The sequence below is a fragment of the Simochromis diagramma genome, unplaced genomic scaffold, assembly GCF_900408965.1.
Source record: "Simochromis diagramma unplaced genomic scaffold, fSimDia1.1 OVJJ01000079.1, whole genome shotgun sequence".
Lineage (NCBI taxonomy): Eukaryota > Metazoa > Chordata > Actinopteri > Cichliformes > Cichlidae > Simochromis > Simochromis diagramma.
Genome location: NW_024387075.1, coordinates 2,134,445 through 2,153,430, shown reverse-complemented (window position 1 = coordinate 2,153,430; position 18,986 = coordinate 2,134,445). Strand labels below are relative to the sequence as shown.

Sequence of the window (18,986 nt, the reverse complement as noted above, 5' to 3'; positions counted from 1 at the left end):
TTAACTGAAGAGAAAACAAAAGAAGAGTCAAAGCAGTGTTCTCAAAGCCAAAGTTATAATGAAGTCCGCACAGACGTGCAGCTATCTCCTCTAGCTGCACCCCCCCCCCCCAAAAAAAACCCCAACTTATTCACAAGGGGTTGCCACAGTGGATTAGCCTATATGTATGAATTGGCAGGTTTTAGACCGGATGCCCTTCCTGCCGCAACCAAAAAGGGATTCGTCTCCTCCCAGGACTGAACCAGGGATCTTTTACTTGTTAAATGAAAGTGTAAGCTCAAATATAAAATTATACTGTATAAAAACAGTATATTGTATAGACTTTTATGACTCAATAGAAATCTTTTTTTAATGGAAGTATACTGCATTGAAAATTTAAATCGGATATCGACTATTTTAATTGTTTCCACCAACCATTTCACAGTTGCTTCTTCCTCATAAATATCGGCTGTGTGGGTAAAATATGGCAATATGTCGTTCTGCATTCTAGACACAATTAGCAAGTTGCCATTCAGTCACCAATTAACCCAACAAGCACAATGTAGTTTTGTACTTGAACCCAACCAAGTAGCAAATAAAAAGAGACAGGAAACAGAGGTCCAGGCTTTTGGGAGATTATGTAACTTTATATTAAATTTTCCCTGCTGTTTTTTGGTAATCTTTGATAATGCCAAGCTCAGACTGCACACACCACTGGCTCTGCCTGGCTAGCTGAAGCTGTTTTGCTTTGATTTCTCTAATGATTCTGCCTAAAATGTGATCTAACTCAGTCAAACAGTACTTTTTTTATGTGTTTAAATACAAAAAAAATAAATAAATAATGAGAGGAAGAAGAAAAAAATAAACTGCTAAACTCCTGTATTAGCAACAGCCTTCATCAGACATTTCCTGTTGCTTCTTATGCAACTTGAACATAGGGTGAAGAGAAATTTCAGAGCATTCTTCCCTGCAAAAATGTTTTATTTCATCATCATATTTCTGGGATGTCTTGATTAAACAGCCCTTGTTAAGTCATGCTATAGCATCTCAGCTGGGTTGAAAATTTTTCCAACCATCCTGCCATTGATTTACTTGTGTGCTTTGGTTCATTGTCTTGTTGCATCACCCAGTTTTCTCCTAAGCTTCAGGTCCAGGCTTGCTGCTCTTATGTTCTCTATTCCCCCTGAAAGACATTTGAAAACCAAACCCACTACAACACAGTAAAGTATTCATAAAGCAGAGAACACACACACCCTTTTCCCTGTACAAGCATTCTACAAATAGACAAATGATTGGATTTAAAGCACATTCTCTAAAGCATTAGCATATCTAAAGTTTAGAGAAAATAATTGCATTTGTGGATGCAAACAGGTTTTTGGGTTTTTTTTGTTTTTTTTTTTCAAAGCACAAGAAGTTTATTACATTTATATCGGCAAAGTCAGAGCAGGCAAAAAAACAAAACAAAACAAAAAAAAACTCAAAGTGAGGCCTGAGTGAAAGGATTAAGAGAAGAAGAGGGCCCAGAGCAAGAGCTGCTGCTGGTCTGATAACTTTGCTGAGGAAACTGATTCACATTGGCATTTGGCAGACATCAAACCATTACCACTCGCAGAGGACATAAGGAAAAATAAACCGACAGTTCACCCGACACTCGCCCCTTCAAAATGTAGCTTGAAACCACAGCACACACTGGTTCAAATATTCTTTTGTTTTTAGAGCTGCACCTCACATCAGCTACAGCCACTTAACTTGATTTATACATGGCTTACCAAGCTTATTTAGCCAGCTCCCCGAGTTAGTTTATATGGCATTGATGATCAGTAAATTAACCTGATAGAAAGGGTTTATTTTCAGTGCCAACCTGAATAAGCTACAGCACTTTGCCTCGAGTCCTTTTTTTCTGTTAGGTGCTAGAAATGAACGCCTAAAATCCTACACCAAAACATTTAATTGTCTGTGAGCACAGTTCATGTTTGCACTCAGTAATTACTGAATTACAAGTAATGACTCCTTGAAATTAAACAGTGATGGATCATTAAGATCCATTTGGGATTTTTTTTTGTCTCTAGATTTAACATACCAGTAATGACTATGGCTCAATATTCAACCTATTACCTTTGTTCATTTTAATGGTTTTTAACAAGTAGTGGTAGAAAAATCAGCATAAGCTTTAAATTTGATTTAGTAATTTAGGACTGACAGTTGGCAAATCATTTTTACATGCATAGGAGTAAACATGAAACATAAGCCTAACAGTCTCAGGTGTGAAAACAATGATCTTAATTGTCTGTATATGGAAAATGACCAAATAAATGCAGAATGTCAAGAAGAGAGGAGTCAAAGAATGTCAAAATACTGAAGAGGCATTTCATAGAGTATACTTATATCATACCCTGATCTAAATGAGTGATATTCAAGTGTTGAGTGACTATGTGCCATGTAGGGTTACAGTACTGAACGTCAATAATATAAATTCAGGTGACCATTTGGTCTGTCATGAGGCTTTTACTGAAGCTAAAAATCATAAACTCAATTACACTTTAATCAATGAGGGAAAAAAAAAAAAAAAAAAAAAAAAAAAAAAAAATGGCGTTACAATGAATGTTCTTTTTCTCCTGAGACATGGGTGCCAAACACAGTATTACAACTTGAAAATAATTTATGGGTCGAGTGGCACCTCTACAGCACTTGACCTATTAAACATCCTTCATCTGATAGAAAAAGCTGGGCAAAACATAAGGAGATGGCCTGTGTAACAACTTGTGTGTTCTTGAGCAGGACTGCTAGTGGTTATACTGATAAATGAGAAAAGGAGTCGAATGATGTGATTTCTAGACCATTCGGCTACAGTCATGAGCCCCTTTAGAGACACCTGTTCAACTACTCGTTGATGCAAATATCTAATTAGCAAATCACACTGCAGCAACTCATGGTATACAGACATGCACAAGACAATCAAGACAAGTTCAAATCGAGCATCAGAATAGGGAAGAAACATTGTCTGCATGACTTTGAAAGAGGGATGGTTGTTTGCGCCAGACAGGCTGGTCTGGGTATTTCAGAAACTGCTGATCTACTGGGTTTTTCCCCATGCAACCATCTCTTGGGTTTACAGAGAATGGTTAGAGAGAGAAAATGTCCAGTGAGCGGCAGTTCTCAGACAGAAAATGTCTCGTTGATGCCAGAGAATGGCCAGGCTACACATGGGCTAGGCTCCAGTCGTCCAATGACCCTGAACTGGATAAGGACAAGATAGCTAGTTGGATGGATAGAAAAAAATAAGCTCCAAGATTGTGACACTTTGTCAGAAAATCTTATGGTGAAAATTAAGGGGAAAAAAAAAAAAAAGACCCATGGAAAATGAAATTGAATATTTCACCACTGAGACCCCTAAATACTTGTTTAAAGAAAAAAACCATCAGCAGTTATGATGTGCATTTTGATGTCAAAAATGTTAAATGCCACAAGTGAGATATTGCCTCAGGAGCAGTTGACTGTACCGGCTGGCTGTGATGAATCAACAATCAATACGATAACCTGTGTGAAGCTTAATCTGAAGATAATCTATCCCAATTTTAGCAAAGATTGAAAAGAATTTGACCAATGACTTTGACCCTTTGCTTAGACACTATAGCACTTGGATCTAGAGGTGTTAAGAGACTTCAGAAAAGAATGGGTACCTACACAGCTATGCTGCTTGGCCACCAATAAACTTTTTGAGGGAATTCAAACTGAACCAGTGAGCAAAAACAATCAATTATCTGAGCTTGTTTGATTGAAAGCTTAAAGGTTTCGAGGGTTTGTGCCTTCAGCCATTTACAGCCAGTACCCCTCAAAAGCAGGTCTTTGCATAAAAGTGGTTCCTCAACAGTTATTGCAAACTTTTTTGTACAGTAGCACCAAGATCCAATAAGCCCTCATCTTCACCCTTCAATTACATCCTTGAAAATGGAGCTGATGACACTCCAGTACTTTTGCTATTTAAGGCCTGTTAATACACTTTATAGACACTTAAAAGGTAAATTATTAAATACTAAAACAAATACTCGCTTTGGGACAGAGGTCTTCTTCAGAAGAGATGCCATGATTTGATAACAGAACGTAAAATGTTTGCAATCCAATTATTTTTTAAAAATACCTTGCCTTTGCATTTTATTAAACCTAAATGGCCTTTCCTCCCAATACGTATTAGAGTACAAGATCATCCTGGTCACTTACAATACCAGTAGTTCTCTGCTCCTGATCTCTCAGGGACAAGTTCATACTTCATCCTAATCCCTCTTCACCATCAAAAATAAACCTGTATGTGTTTAACTTTGTATTTGTGAGTCAGGTGTCTGTACCCACTCAGCCCCACTTCAGCGTGGTTTAATGTGCCACAGCAACCCCCTGAGCTCTAATATCATCTGAGTCTTTCTTCATATTCTATTCTTAATGCGTCTGTTGCTGCTGAACTTTTCAGGCTGACAGGCGATAAATATTAATAGGAATGCATAATGGAATGAATATTGGGAATTATAATATACATAATATTAGGATGAGCAGTCTGAGTCTATCAAAATGATATTGTCAGATTTCAGTCCAACTTTCACATTGCTGCATACTTTTGAGTTTTTAAATGCGAATGATTTTTTTTTTTATAGATAAAAATCACTGAACAGCAGCTGCAAAGAAAGAAAGAAGTAAAAATCAGAGAACTCATTTCCGTTGAGACATTGTGTCTCTGACATTGTGAGCTTCAGAATGTCATTTTCTGTGTTACAGGCTGGTGTTCGGTTTCTTTTGCAAATGAGCTTACCAGAGATCCTCATTAATCAGTTGGGGGGGGTGTCTTGGCAGCGTTGGTGCAACACAAAAGAATATTTTTGTTTATGTTTTCTGTACATTTCTTGTTTTCACCAATTTTAAATAAGCCTGCGGCACATTTGACAGTGTTCTGTTTTGAATGAGTGTAGCGGTGGAAACAATGGGATAGTGGCAGCAGAGGGAGCTTGTTAAAAGAACAACAGCTCTGGCTTTCATGAGAAATGAGTATGCCGACGACTGAATTCATGCTGTGCGAGGATCCGCAGACGCCGTGAGATGCCTGCACACAAATGCACATGCCTGTTCCTGGAACGGTGGTGAGAGCGAAACAACGTCCACGGGTACAGCAAGAGTTCTTTCATCCAACATGCGGTCACTTTTGGTAAACAGTGTTTGAGAAAAATGAGCAGCCATTTCTGTCTATGCTGTATTTTTTATAGGTTAAAGATGTGCTTTATTTACATATACAGAACGTCAGGTGTCACATGCGAAAGATCGTGTTTTAGAAAGGAAAACTGGATTTTATTTAACTATAGCCGAAAACTTAAGAAACAGAAAACCTACACTTATTTTACACAATTACACATTTTATTGGCTTTTTTGCAGTTTTTTTCCTTTCTAAATCGATTGAAGCAGTCAGTGAAATGCAGCGTGATGTTCATGCCTGGCATACACCGAGACCTTGATTTCAGTCCAGTCAGACTTGAATAGAGAAACATTTGAACCTAAGGACATTGATTTGACAGCTGCTCACTCATGAGTTGTCCCACAGTGCTTCACAGTGTTCCTTCAGATTCTTCCAGATCGCAGGCATTCAATCTCCTTCAACCCTGAATCTACCCTTACCATCAAATTTCATCAAATTTGAAGCAGGCTGGCATGAAAGGCAAATGATTACAATCTGCTCTCCTGATTGAACTCCACTAACCTTTCTGCCACAAATGTCTCTTTGAAAAGCACCATCAAATATCAAACTATTCCTTTTTCTTCCATCGGAAGGGCTGAGGGGTCCAGTCCACATTGCTTCATCTGGACTGCAACGTCAAACAGGTAGTCGTAGCATTCGCACCTGGAAAACACAGGAAAGATGCAACAGAAATTATTCAAACTAATATGCTTTTGCAAGATTATAACACAAAATAAATAAATAAAGCCATAAGCAGAGATGGTCTGGCCTTTGCACTTTAGTAGAGGGAATTTGTGCAGTCAGGTAAAAGTCTTAAGTCCTGGAGTCTAAGTGGGTGTTGTACAAATTAGTTGCTTATCACGTCATGTACCCACTAGGTGGCGTTTTAGAGCACCCGCTATTTATATTTTACTGTATATCAAATGTAGAACAAACAATGAACATTTGTGTATCTCTGATAATGTTTATCACATAATGCAAAATTCCTGTTGAGAACAGGTGAAACTATATCAGTGAATATTGACATGTAATGCTTGGACTCCAATAAAAATTTGCCATGCTGCCACAGACATGCCCTGCAACAAAACCTCTAAATTTTTACAAGTTAGCATAACAAAAGCTTTTAGATTAAACTAACCAAAGAACAAGTATATAAGATTCAATCAAAATGGGGTGTTTATTGTGTTTATTCTGTCACACAGGCCTAGAGAATGGTCAGCAACCATTTGGCAACCAGTCAGGAGGGAAAAGTGTTCATCACCCAGCTGGTTGCAGACTGGTTGTTGGGAACAGTGATCAAAGGGGAGGTTTGGACACTAGCATGTGGCTATGGTCACCACTAGATTGGTTGGAATATGCCAACTTGTCTGCAAACAAACAGCTTGCCAAGCAGTATTGAAACTGTTGAAAAATGTGATGAACTGGAAACCGAGAACGTTCACCTTGAAAGTGAAAGTCCATCATGCTCCATCAATTTGGAAAACATTCACTTGTACTCAGAAAAAAGTCAGTGTCTTGCATGCAAACTATAGCCGACTGCAGGAACTTCTAAAATAATCAGAAACCAATCTTTGAGACAGATTTCACCTGATGAAAGCCAGCAACCACTTGGGAGTACACATTTTTCGTTAGCAACCAGAGGCTGGCAGAGGGTTGCCTGTGTGACTGTGGTCTGAAAATGGCAAAAACCTGTTAAATTCAAAGTAGTGAACTTCCTGTTAGATTGAGGCAGTGGTTTCAAAAATATTTCCTTTTTCAAAGCCATTCTTCATGGTGCCGGGGCATGGCGTTAAATGAAAACGCAAATTTTTCATCATAAAGCATCATCTAGATCTGAAGGCTCTTCTGACCACATTTGAAATAATGTGGTTCAGCAGCTACATTAATCAAAGCATACACATGCTGCTATAACTATCGCTCATTAGTGACATGTAGATATGTTCTGGCTATCTTTTCATTAACCACAAGAGGTTTTGGACTGATTGGACAACGTATGTGTGACTTACAACAACTTAAAATTTCATGGTGAAAGACAAGCCAAATGGAAACTCCAAATCTTAACAATTCACCCTCTACGGAAAGTTTGACAAACTATACTAGAAATGTCAAAAACTTCATCAAAAGTCTTGTTTTGCATATCTTATCATGTTTATAGCAACAAGTGGAATAGTGCAGTGAAATAAATGCTCACATAGTCTTTGCTTTTTCCCACGACTCGCCCCACACATAGACACCATGCCTGCGGACAAGAACTGCACATGAATCTGGGTATTCTTCCATTGCCCGAGCCATCCGGTCTTTCAAGTCCTTCTCCTCTGGTGTATTTTCAATAATCGGCACAACCAGGAAGTCATCATACCTGTGTAAACATGACAAATGACACAAAGGCTGATAACTGCTAAAGTTGTTCCTTTTCACCCTTTTCCCACCAGAGTACAGTCAGATACATGCTCTATATGCTTGTTCTCGGAGGCTGACGCTGCCATCAGCTTGCCAGAATCTTTGATTGGGTGGCAATCAAAAGGAGGCAACACAGTGAGGGTGAATCAAGCTTTGAACTTAAAATAGTTGAGTATGAACCCTGTGAGGAGTTGCTGTTTCTCTCATTTGCATTTTATAACCAAGTTTTAGACTGCTGATTAAACAAAACAACCTCAGACCTGTGCGGCATGTTAAAAGCTAAACAGTTCATCATTTAATATAATCAGCTGCCACCCTATTTCAACAGGCTTTAACCATGGTGCCAAAATTTCCGTCATTCATTCAGTTGTGTGGTTAGATAGCTATCAGTACATAACAATGAACACTGCATAAAAGGTTTCCTGACCAACATCAGGGTTATTGGGAAAGAGATGGCAATAAACATGGGCAAGATGATGATGTATAAATAGCCAACAAATTACAAAAAAAAAAAAAAAAAAAACCCTCTTCAGCACATACTGCGGTTATGCTTTTCTTAACCCCGACCAAAACAATAAACCAAACATGTTTCCACGGAAAGCTGGCTGAACTACTAGGCAAATGCTGGAAATTTCTACTGCCAGATTGAAAGTACACGAGCTTGTGCCAAAACCCTGCCTCGACTTAATCATTCTCGTTGGACATGTTTCCACTTCATTTAATTGTTCTCAGCTCATGAGTTTGTTTGGGATACGTTGGATAACATAAAAATAAATAGTCTATACCAGGAGTTGGCAACCTGCGGCTCTTTAGTCCTTATACTGCGGCTCCGCGTGGTTTGGGAAAATAAATTACAAGTACTTAGCTGAAGTGTATTTTTTGTGTTAGTTCTTTTTAAACTAATAGTTCTAAATTGGAAGATTATTGTGATTTTGAAATATAAAAATAAAATTATATTTTATTATTTTTCGTCGCTCAAAATAAGTGTAACACTTGCGGAAGCCGGTATACACGCTGAAACGCCATGCATTTACAGAGACTTTCAACCCCAGGTTGGCCAATTATGCACTGCAGACCACGCCCCGCCACACACATTTACCAGGTAAAATAAATATAAGTAAATAATATTTATGCAGAATTTTGCAAATATTTATTTTTCATTTTTTAGTAAATGGCCTGTATTTGTATAGCGCTTTACTAGTCCGTAAGGACCCCAAAACGCTTTACACATTCAGTCATCCACCCATTCGCACACTGATGATGGCAAGCTACACTGTAGCCACAGCGCACTGACAGAGGTGAGGCTGCCGGACACTGGCGCCACCGGGCCCTCTGACCACCACCAGTAAGCAACGGGTGAAGTGTCTTGCCCAAGTGTCTTGCCCAACGACCGAGACTGTCGGAGCCGGGGCTCCAACCGGCAACCTTCTGATTACAAGACGAACTGCCAACTCTTGAGCCACGATCGTTGCATAGTAGCATAGTGCTTTATTCCAATTATTTTTTAAAATTCAGGTCAAGGTTCTGCTATGTTCCAAAAGCCCAAAGGCGATATAAGGGTGGCGGCTCACAGCAGTTTTTGTTTGCTGGATCATTTTAGTTCAGCTGGGTGTCTTTCCTTTTTGTTATATTTCTTTAAGAGTTCAAAATGTGTTCATTACATAAATAAAATGTAATTTTCTCTAGCACTTCATGGATTTCATAAGCAACACACTTTAGTTGTTCACTAAAAGCATAAAGGTAAAAAACAATATATACAGTGTTATCTTCATTTTAGATGTCAAAAAGTATTTGCGGCTCCCAGTGTTTTCCTTTGCATAGAAACCGGGTCCAAATGGCTCTTTGGGTGTTAAAGGTTGCTGATCCCTGGTCTATACGTAGCCTCAAGTTTAACATATCTAGTGTCAACCACTTCATTTAAGTTTGTGTTTCTACTCCTTTTCCGTGACCATATTTGCATAACAACTTTGTTACACCATGAGAAATTAAATAAATAAATAAATGCTTAGAAGCTCTTTGGACTTCACTAATCCTTGCTGCTTGATTACATACCGATAGTTTGTGCCTGAGGTGCCCTTACGAATCCCCTTGATCATCTCTTGGTGTGTTATCCTGAACTCTTTGCCAGGATAGAGCAGCGTTGCCATGACAGCAGCCTTCGAGTGGGTGTGTATAACTGCCTGTGCCCCTGTATTTTAGCAAAGGAAGAGGAGATTTTGATATGTGAGTGTTGTCTATTGGTACAGTCTTTCGCAAACGATAATTTAAAATAAAATAAAAAGTTGTACCCTTCCCCTAACAATGATTGGACCTCAAGTTAAACTATGCTTAAGTTACAACTTAAACTGTAATAGTTTTATGTTGTGGATCTCTTTTAAAGTTATTATAGGGTAGGTTATTTCATTAAAGGTTGGCTTCTTATTACAATTTCTTTATTAAATACTGCTTTCATGAGTCTGAGCTTGTCTGCTTGCTAATAAAATCTGTTCCATATGGAAGACATTTATTTTGTAGACAATCTTGTGCTCGTCAATTCACATTTAATCTCCAAAAGAGAAACCTTTCTGGGTATTTTGTTAAAAAAACAAAACAAACAAAAAAACAAAAGGAAACTTGACTTAAAATAAACAACTTAAAATAAATAAAAACAAAACAAAGTTCTTGAGAGTTTATGGTTTTCTACAATTTAATTTTGTTTCCATGACTAAACGGTATACCCACTTAAGTGAACATAATCACAGCATTTAGTACATGAATCAGGAGCATGCACCACTCCCACATTTCATTTAGCTTTTCAAATTAGAAAACATCTGTAATTAAAGAAGTCTTTTCTTTTTCTGTGTGCTGTACTAAATCATGACTCAGACTAAAAGAACTGCTTCATTTAAAAGATCACTTACAGTGATCTTTTTCTTTTTTTAATTGGTGTATGCAAATAGTTGCTAATGTGGGTGGTAAGCATTGTGCAAAGAGCGACTAACCTCTCATAGTATAGGCGTTCATAAAAAGTGGTGTGCACTGGCTCTTCTTCAACTTCTTCCAGGCAGGAGGACAGCTGATGTCCCTCTCCTCCATGTCACAAACAAACATATCTTCTGGCTGAAGAACAGAGTTTCAAAACTGTTGATCACTCACATCAATCTGCTCTCTATTGGGCAGAACAAAGTTTCACACCACTTACAGTCTCCTCACCTGGATTCTCTCTTTCTGAACACCCGATGGTGCAATGTAGATCTGGTCTCTGTAAGTTTTACAGCAAATACAGTTAATATCATGAGGATAATGTAGTACATCCTTCTGATGTGAACCTAGAAGTTATTTCTTCATAACTCCATGAGAAACTAAGGGTTTCCACGTCAGAAAAAAAAAACTAGTAACTTAAATTTAGAAGGTATTGCGTGGCGGCTCAAAATTTGACGTTACTTTTCCATGTTCATAATTCCATCAATTTTGGCACAATCTCCAACACCACTGGCTCAAATGCAGCCCCGAACCAAGACACAGCCTCCACTGTGTTTTACAGATGGCAGAAGACAATGCTGTAGCTGTCCCCATGCATTTTTAGTCCACTTCCTGTATACCACAGCCTTTTCTTCTCCACCCTTTCCCTTTCTTAAGAACCATTTCTGACGATTCTTCTGCAAACACTAGATGGACCAACTGAGGGCTAGAGGCATCTCCAAGTTCCTGCATCAAGTCTTTGCTTTTCCTATTTCCTAAGGACATGACTCAAAAAAAATGTTTATCTGCTGAATATCATCTTCTTGCATTTTTAAGCCAGCTGCTTCTTTTGTCCTTTACTTGTCCAGTTTACTCAAATTTTTTAAATGACACTGCGCACCATGTGGACATACGTTTTCACTTAATAGCTTTTTTAAGAAATCACGTCACTGGTGCAAAATCACTTTATATTGTACCATCTTTTGTAGATTCACCTAAAGATATTGGAACAAATGATTTCCAAGACGTACAAGGAAGTCTGTCTCTTGGAATCAAACTATATCCAAGGACAAAAAATATGAAAAGGGGTGGTTCAAGACTTTTGCAATCCAATTTCACTTTTTTCTTTTTCCACCAGTTAACCACAAAGTTGGCTCAGAGTTTGGCCGTTCAGCTGGAGCACTTTATTGCTCTGCCTTTCCATTTACTTGGAACCGTCTTTGAACTGCAGTGTAAATATCACAACTGTTATGTGTGTAAATATCATGTGACATTTCCCTAATACAGCATTCTCTTTGTTAGAAAACCTGGTATTCTATAGCCTTGTCCACAAGACCTGATGGAACAAAGCCTGGAGTGAAATGCAAACAAATGCAAGTGGCAGTGTTAAATAGAGAAACTCAGCTGATTCCCTCAAAATCTTTGAAACAACCTTTCTTTTTGCTTAAATGTTTTGTGCCTTGACATTTCCCAATAGAGTCTAGTAGATGGAACCATTGTTCCCTTCTTTATCTAGCAACAAACATTTCCAGATAGAGGAGCAGCTTATTGATTTTGAGTGCAAGTTTCGGTGAGGCTGCCTCAGGCTGTGAGTCATTTCTGAGTCAAACCAAAGCAGCTGTGAAGAGGAGGGTGGGGGGCAGGAGAAAAAGGCAGAAGAGCTTAAAATTCAGCCCTGCACTTACAGCAAACAAAAAAAACCCGAACAACAACACACTTTTGTGTAAAACAACACTACTGCATAATGTATTCTGGCTGCCTGATCGATTCAACATTAGGTCCAATACATATGATTTGTGTTGTTTGGTGATATTTTCTTTTTATCATCACAAAATGCACTGAGGTGATAAATGTCATGGCCGTAAATTACCACGGCATACTCCATCTGTAATGACACAAGCCTGCGTCAAATGTGTCCTATTTTTTTTGGCGGGGCGGGGGGGCTATGATGTTTAAAAAAAAAAAAAAAAGTCAAACTGAAAAATAGTTATTCTGTCAAACTGCAGGCTTTTTGAGGAATGATCTAAAGTGGAGCTTACAACTGCTCATTTTCTATTTGAATCTAAAGGTATAATCATTCGACAAGATGGAAAACTCTCCCTCAAATCATTTTAGAGTTGCCAGTGTGCATGAAGCTGTGGCTGAATGGTTATCTGGCTTCACTGGAAGTTTCATCAAGTTACCTTGCTGGCTTAAATAAATGTCTGCCATTCCACACTTCAAAGAGATTTGCTAATGGGTGGTGCTTTCTTTGTAGCTGCCTTCCAAGACAACATAGTTCAAAGATGCTTGTAATAACCTGTCAAAGCCTTCGGTTTGAATTCTGTTTCATTACAGCAAAACTACGGCCTTCTGCTTTTAACCTAGATTCACACACACTGTCAAAACTAATATAACAAACTCCCTATTAGCCTCACTGAATCCTGAATCACTGCCATGCACACACATCCACCAACAAAAAATATTTTTTGGCATCTTCGGCGTTTCCAAAGACATTCGTATTAACGGTGTGCCAATCAGTAATTTTAACAGGAAATATCCTTCACAGATGAGCAACAGAGGATAAGCCTCAACATTTCCAATATTTCACAATGCTCTGCATTGTAAGTTGAAAAAAAAAAAAAAATTTACATACGAACCCTTGTTTCAGACTTATCCCTCCACCCGTCCCCGTCACCCATCCCAGCTGGTAGAAGAGCCGACATAACTCAGGAATGAGGACACGTGGATGGTCCTTGTCCTGTAACAGACGCAAAAGTGTAACTTGAGTAACAACAGTTGGACACGTTGCATCAGCCAGTGTCAAGAAAAGTAAAAACTCATGCACTGCATTTTAAACTTTGAACGCTACAACATTTACACAGCGAACTTCAGTATCTGCTGATACTTAAAATTGAACGGTATTTGCACATAAAGATAAAATTAACTAGATATTCACAGATAGGGTGGTTAAGAGCCAGATACTTTTTTCCCCACCTCATTATGAAGCTTTGTTTCCCCGGCACAAAAGAATAAATAAATACCAATTAAATTACAACTACCAGTAGCCTATTTGCTTTTAATGTTATACCAAGATACAATCACTTTTTATTGTAGCAAATCAAGGTTTAGTAATGTGGCAACTACATTAACAGTGGAATTTATGTCTGTAAGCAGTACTTCAAATTGCCATAGCAACAGTTCATAGGAAATTATTTGCATATAAAGACCAAAAATGAAAGTCCTCTTTTTTGACAGCTTTACAACCATATCAATCATGGCAGTTCATACATTAACCTTATTAGAAAAATGACATAAAAATCAGGCTTACAGCATTTTATATATCCATAATGTACATTATATAGATTTAGTTTACGAAGACAAACGTTTTCACCGATTCTTTTAACTACAGCACCCTTCAAACCCTCAGCTGGGCCAATAAATTTTAAACGCGCACATCATTAAGCCGTCTACCTCACTAACATCACGCATGAAGCTCAGCTGTAAAGTTACAACCAACAAACTACTCTCTGCATTGTCACTGGAATTCAGTGAGTGATGCAGAAATATAAATGTGACTGAAACTTGATTCTAAATCTGCTGCCAAGTCTCTTGTACTCTGGAATTGTAGCTACTAAAACACACAGTGCAACACCTAGAAAACCGACACAATCAACAACTTTTATTAGCCCGTGGGTGAGTCATTTTTCAAACGAATTCAGTTAATACATCCTAAGCTCCAAGGTGTGACTGTTGTATTAGCAAGGATAACACAAAGTGCATCAAAATAATTAACTTCAATTAAAATGTTTATTATTTTATTTTATAGCAGCATTAACTTCCTGTCTTTTGCATTTTACTGTAACAGTTTTCAAATTCTCACAAGCTTTTAATCACCATCTCGCTTAAGAAAGGCATTTAGAAGACTTCAGTTCATACAAATACCTTAACATAAATAAATAAAAATCTCTCATGTCACGCACTACACTTGCCTGTTTTTCAGTGGTCTCTTGACCTGCATCTTGAAAGTCATCGCCGGTGCCGCAAAAAGACGACATCTCCTGTCAAAACAGTTAACGGCATTTAAAAGATGTGTCATAATGTCAACAGAAACTGGGCAACGTAATCGGTAACACTTTATTTGGTGGAAGGAGGAAGAGCGAAGTGATTTAAGTTCAAAAGGGAAAAGGATCAAGGAGGAAGAAGAAAGAATTACAGTTGGACTAATTTCCCTTATTCTTTATTCTCCCACATGTCAGTTTCCAAGAACTGACATGTGGTTTCCTTTGATCAATCTTAGATGCTGAGTAACATGTAAAAGGTTACGCTCCAGCTTGAAATCCCTTGAAAACACATTGTTAAATGTATTTTCCTATTATGCAAGCATTTAGGCTCTTTTCTTTCATTAAGACATGAATTTTCCATGCCTCACTAGATTCAGAACCAAATACAATGATTTATATTGCATTTCAGCGCAGGCGAGTGAGAGCAGCATGGCACTGGCATTAATAAATAGAAAGCACTATCATTAGTTTCACGATGAAGTGCGAAGGAGTTTCTTTTATTTGGAGACACATCGTCAATGAGGAAATGAAAAGTAATCAGCAAAGCAGACCATGACAGACAGTCTTTCATATTTACAGCTTCCCATGGTCACACCGTCTGCAGGGGCATTAAGCACTGCGTGAACGGTTTGTTTTATTTGTGACTGCCTTTACTTTTAATGGATGACTTTTTTAAAAAAAAAAAAAAAAAAAAAAAAAAAAAAAAAAAAAAACGAACTTCTTAGCAAATGTTTTGCTAAATATTGACACCCAACTAAAACAAATTAACACACTGGTTTAACATAGTTGCATAACCTAACTGTAACTGATGTCTGCAAGCTACAGCTATCCAGAAATGGCTGAAGTTGAATGTTGGATGAATTTCGCAGTGTGGATCACACTAATTACAGTTTCCTGTTTCCTTTATTCTGCAGTACAGCACTAAAAGTCCATCTGTCCTGTATTTTTATTTTTTTTTCTCATTTTTTCATTTTTTTTTTTTCATTTTTAATTAAAATGGCCAAAAGTTGCTTTCTGTCTTTGCTTCCTCCATTTTCACATGGAAAGGTAAATTTATGTCACAGACATTCAAGAAAGAGATAAATAATAAACCTTTATTTCAAGTAAATATATAAGGGATAGGGATTTGTTTGTTTTTTTCCTCCATAGGGGACTTTTATATAATGAGGTGCTTGTTTATTCAAACATTCTTCTATATCACATTATTGAAATACCACAAAAAACACAGATTCCTATTAAAGACTGTAACAAACTCATTCCACACTGCACAATGAGGAGCTTTGTTTTATGGCTTATCTGAGATTCTAACTGCAGAGAAAAACATAGCGGTAAATAACATAATATACATACATCTTTCTAGCATTTGCGATTCAACGTACAGTAAAACTTTTGGCTTGCATAGCAGGTAGTTACGTACTGGTCTACTATTACAGAGGGGGAAAGCCTATTTTATGTCACATGCCAAACACTGGCAGTACAGTTACTTAAAGGTTGTTGTAAATGTGCAATTCCAGTTTGAGAAATAAATAAATAAATACATATATTTATGGAAAATAAAACACAAAAGGATAAACCTTTAATATATTTTCTATCAGCCTTGTCATTCATTTCTGATATGTAGATTTTCACATCAAATATTAACTAATCCATTATATTCAAGACGTTTATCGTCATATACACCGCAAAACACAAGTGGTTACGCAGAACAATGAAATTCTTACTTTGCAGGTTCCCTTCACACAACTAAATAACAACTAATTAAAATGAAGAATAAACTTAACCCTGAGCATAGAGCATATATAACCACGGCGTACTTTTCAGTTCAGTTTCTTAAATCATACATACTGTCAATATAAATGCAGTTAAAGAACATACGTGGACTTTACATTTCACCTCAAGCATTACCCTGTGCACCACAACTACACAGGTGACTTTTCGGTTTGTGTTGCAGTTTCCAATGAAATACAGGCTGCTTGCTAACCTACATAATATATATTGTCAAGTCGAACATATACCATTTGCTACACTGTGATGAAAACAATAAAATCTGATTTATCCGAGTCAGTTTACACCGACAGGAATAATTAGACAGCGCTGCAGTGTAAAACATTGCTTTGATGTTAACTTTGACAAGTGACAGCACATATGAAAGTCTTCTTCTTCGGGGAAACATATGTTATCGCAATGCTCACAACTCAGCATTCAGTGTGAGAAGATGCTCGTTCATCTCAAACAAGGGAGGATTAGGGGAGTTCATCAACTAAGTTCCTGAGGCTGAGCTCAGTCTGGTTGCACGAAAAGTTTGCAGTTGTACCATTTGTGCTAATAGCTATGGCTAACATGTAGCAGTGACGATAGCTTCGAAAAATGGTTCCCGAAGCGTGAAGTCTCGTCGTCAAACGTTAAAACAACGACTCGTTTACCTCGACTCTGTAAGATCAGTAAAATAAAAGTGTAAAATACACCCACTTACTGGACTTTTGGTGCTAAATCAGTCTGTGTGCGCTATCAGCGTTCGGACGTCATCAATACGCGACGTGCACAAGCGCGCGTGCAAATACACAACACCGGATGTAATGGCTCATAAACTTTGGCATTTAAACATTTTCGCAGAGCCATCTGCGTTATACGAGCAGGGGGGAATAAAATAAAACAAAACAAAAAGTATTAACCCTTTATGGGGCACTAGTTGAAATGTATATGTAAATTGTCAATTCTAACTCTAGGCTTGTTTTTTTCTTCACTTGTGCGACTTTTTTCAAAACTGTTTATTTTTATGCTGTAAATCAGGCCCAGTGAAGTTACTATATATGGTTACTCACTAATTTAGGGCACACTTCTTTTTTTCAAAATAGTGTGTATATAAAAACTATAGGAAGAAACATATATTTGAAGGAATATGTCTTTATGGACACTTTTTTCTTGACTGACACGTTTGCTTTTCACATATCAAAATGCAGCCCTGTCTAGTTACAGACAAAATCTTCACAAATTGCAATAACGTCCAATAAGATATTGTGGCTAAGCATGTATACGTTTTTTCAAAGGTTTATGTTAATTTAAGTTTATTCCCTGAACTGAGTATGCCTGTATATATAAATATAAAGTAGGCAGCTGCAACAGAAAAATTACACACTTTTAAGTCAATTTAAGTGTAAAAATTACACTGCTGTAAGGTCAAAACAAAAAAAATCACACATTTCACTATTTCTGGCTAGAGAATTTTCATAAATGAGTTAAATTTCTCAATGGATCACTGTACACTGATATACAAAGTTGTGACTATAACATTTAGTATGCATCCAATGCATTGTCAAGTATTGTCCTATATCTATCATAGGTTGTTTTGCTTACCAATGTAAGCTTTTTGTGGTAGTAGGAAGGGGTGAAAACCCCATTTGGAATGGGGCATTAAATTAAACCCATAAAAAGTAGAGTAACCATGCCAATGCACCGACATAACAGTTATTAGTCCACACCAGAATATCAAAGTGCAGCTTAATTCATTCAGCACATTTGTACCGGAATCTTTACTATACTATGCTGTGTATAATGTAGTATAATATATAATATGGATATATGGATAATATGGATAACAACTAAGCAAAGATGTGCAAGAATGAAACAATTTTTTTTAAATTACATATTGGTATAAAGACTATACTACATAACAAGGTATATCTGTAATAGTGTGCAGCCCTACAGAGCTGTGAAAATGCAGTGCAAGTCACGACAGCATCCACAAACAGTAGATGTTATGTTGAAAGAAATCTTCTGCCAAAACGTGGGGAACACTTGATTTATGTTGTTGGTCGTTGCTGTTGTTGTTTGGAGACTATTGAGAGGTGGGGGTTCTCATGTGCAATCCTGCCATCTATACTGTTCTCCGATAAACCCACAGTATCATCAACCCAGGCGATTTTCAGAGAAAAGGTATTCATAACAGCATGTTTTTTTCTTAGAGCAACAGAGAGGGAGTGAGAGAGACATGTACTGCTTTATGTAATAACTTTGTTATTGTTCATTACCAATAGCAGGGGTGTTGAACTCCAGGCCTCGAGTGCGGGTGTCCTGCAGGTTTTAGATATCACCCTGGGTCAACACACCTGAATCAAATGATCATCTAAAACCTGCAAGACACCAGCACTCGAGGCCTGGAATTGCCTACCCCTGCCTATAGCATCGTTGTCAGCTATATGGTTTGCCTGTTCAGACTATACAGCATCTGCTACCCTTAAATGCACAACAGTGCCTGTGTTTTACCTGAAGTCAGAAACTTACAGATTATTTCATAAGAATTTGTGCGCCTAGTCTGAACACGCTATCTGTTGGCTTGAAGCCTTTCCACACAGGCACTCCTCCCTCAGTTCATCCTTCTATCTTGTTGAACTCACTCAAAATCCTATTGTGTA

The 18,986-nt window shown here is 37.7% G+C and overlaps 1 protein-coding gene across 2 annotated transcripts; it reads right to left on the bottom strand.

The window, feature by feature from the left end:
• Window positions 1–605: 605 nt before the first annotated feature.
• On the bottom strand, window positions 606–17,179 carry LOC120742298 (APAF1 interacting protein). Of its 2 annotated transcripts, none has more exons than XM_040045553.1 (8): window positions 17,048–17,179; window positions 14,503–14,571; window positions 13,171–13,271; window positions 10,784–10,832; window positions 10,573–10,690; window positions 9,644–9,779; window positions 7,383–7,550; window positions 606–5,854 (listed from the first exon to the last, which is right to left on the bottom strand). In XM_040045553.1, exons 2-8 carry the CDS (start codon window positions 14,566–14,568, stop codon window positions 5,755–5,757), a joined length of 738 nt encoding a protein of 245 aa, XP_039901487.1. In that variant the 5' UTR covers window positions 14,569–14,571; window positions 17,048–17,179; the 3' UTR covers window positions 606–5,754. The 2 variants fall into 2 exon arrangements, with proteins under 2 accessions (XP_039901487.1, XP_039901488.1); XM_040045554.1 differs by having other exon boundaries at window positions 10,573–10,660.
• Between the last annotated feature and the right edge of the window lie 1,807 nt (window positions 17,180–18,986).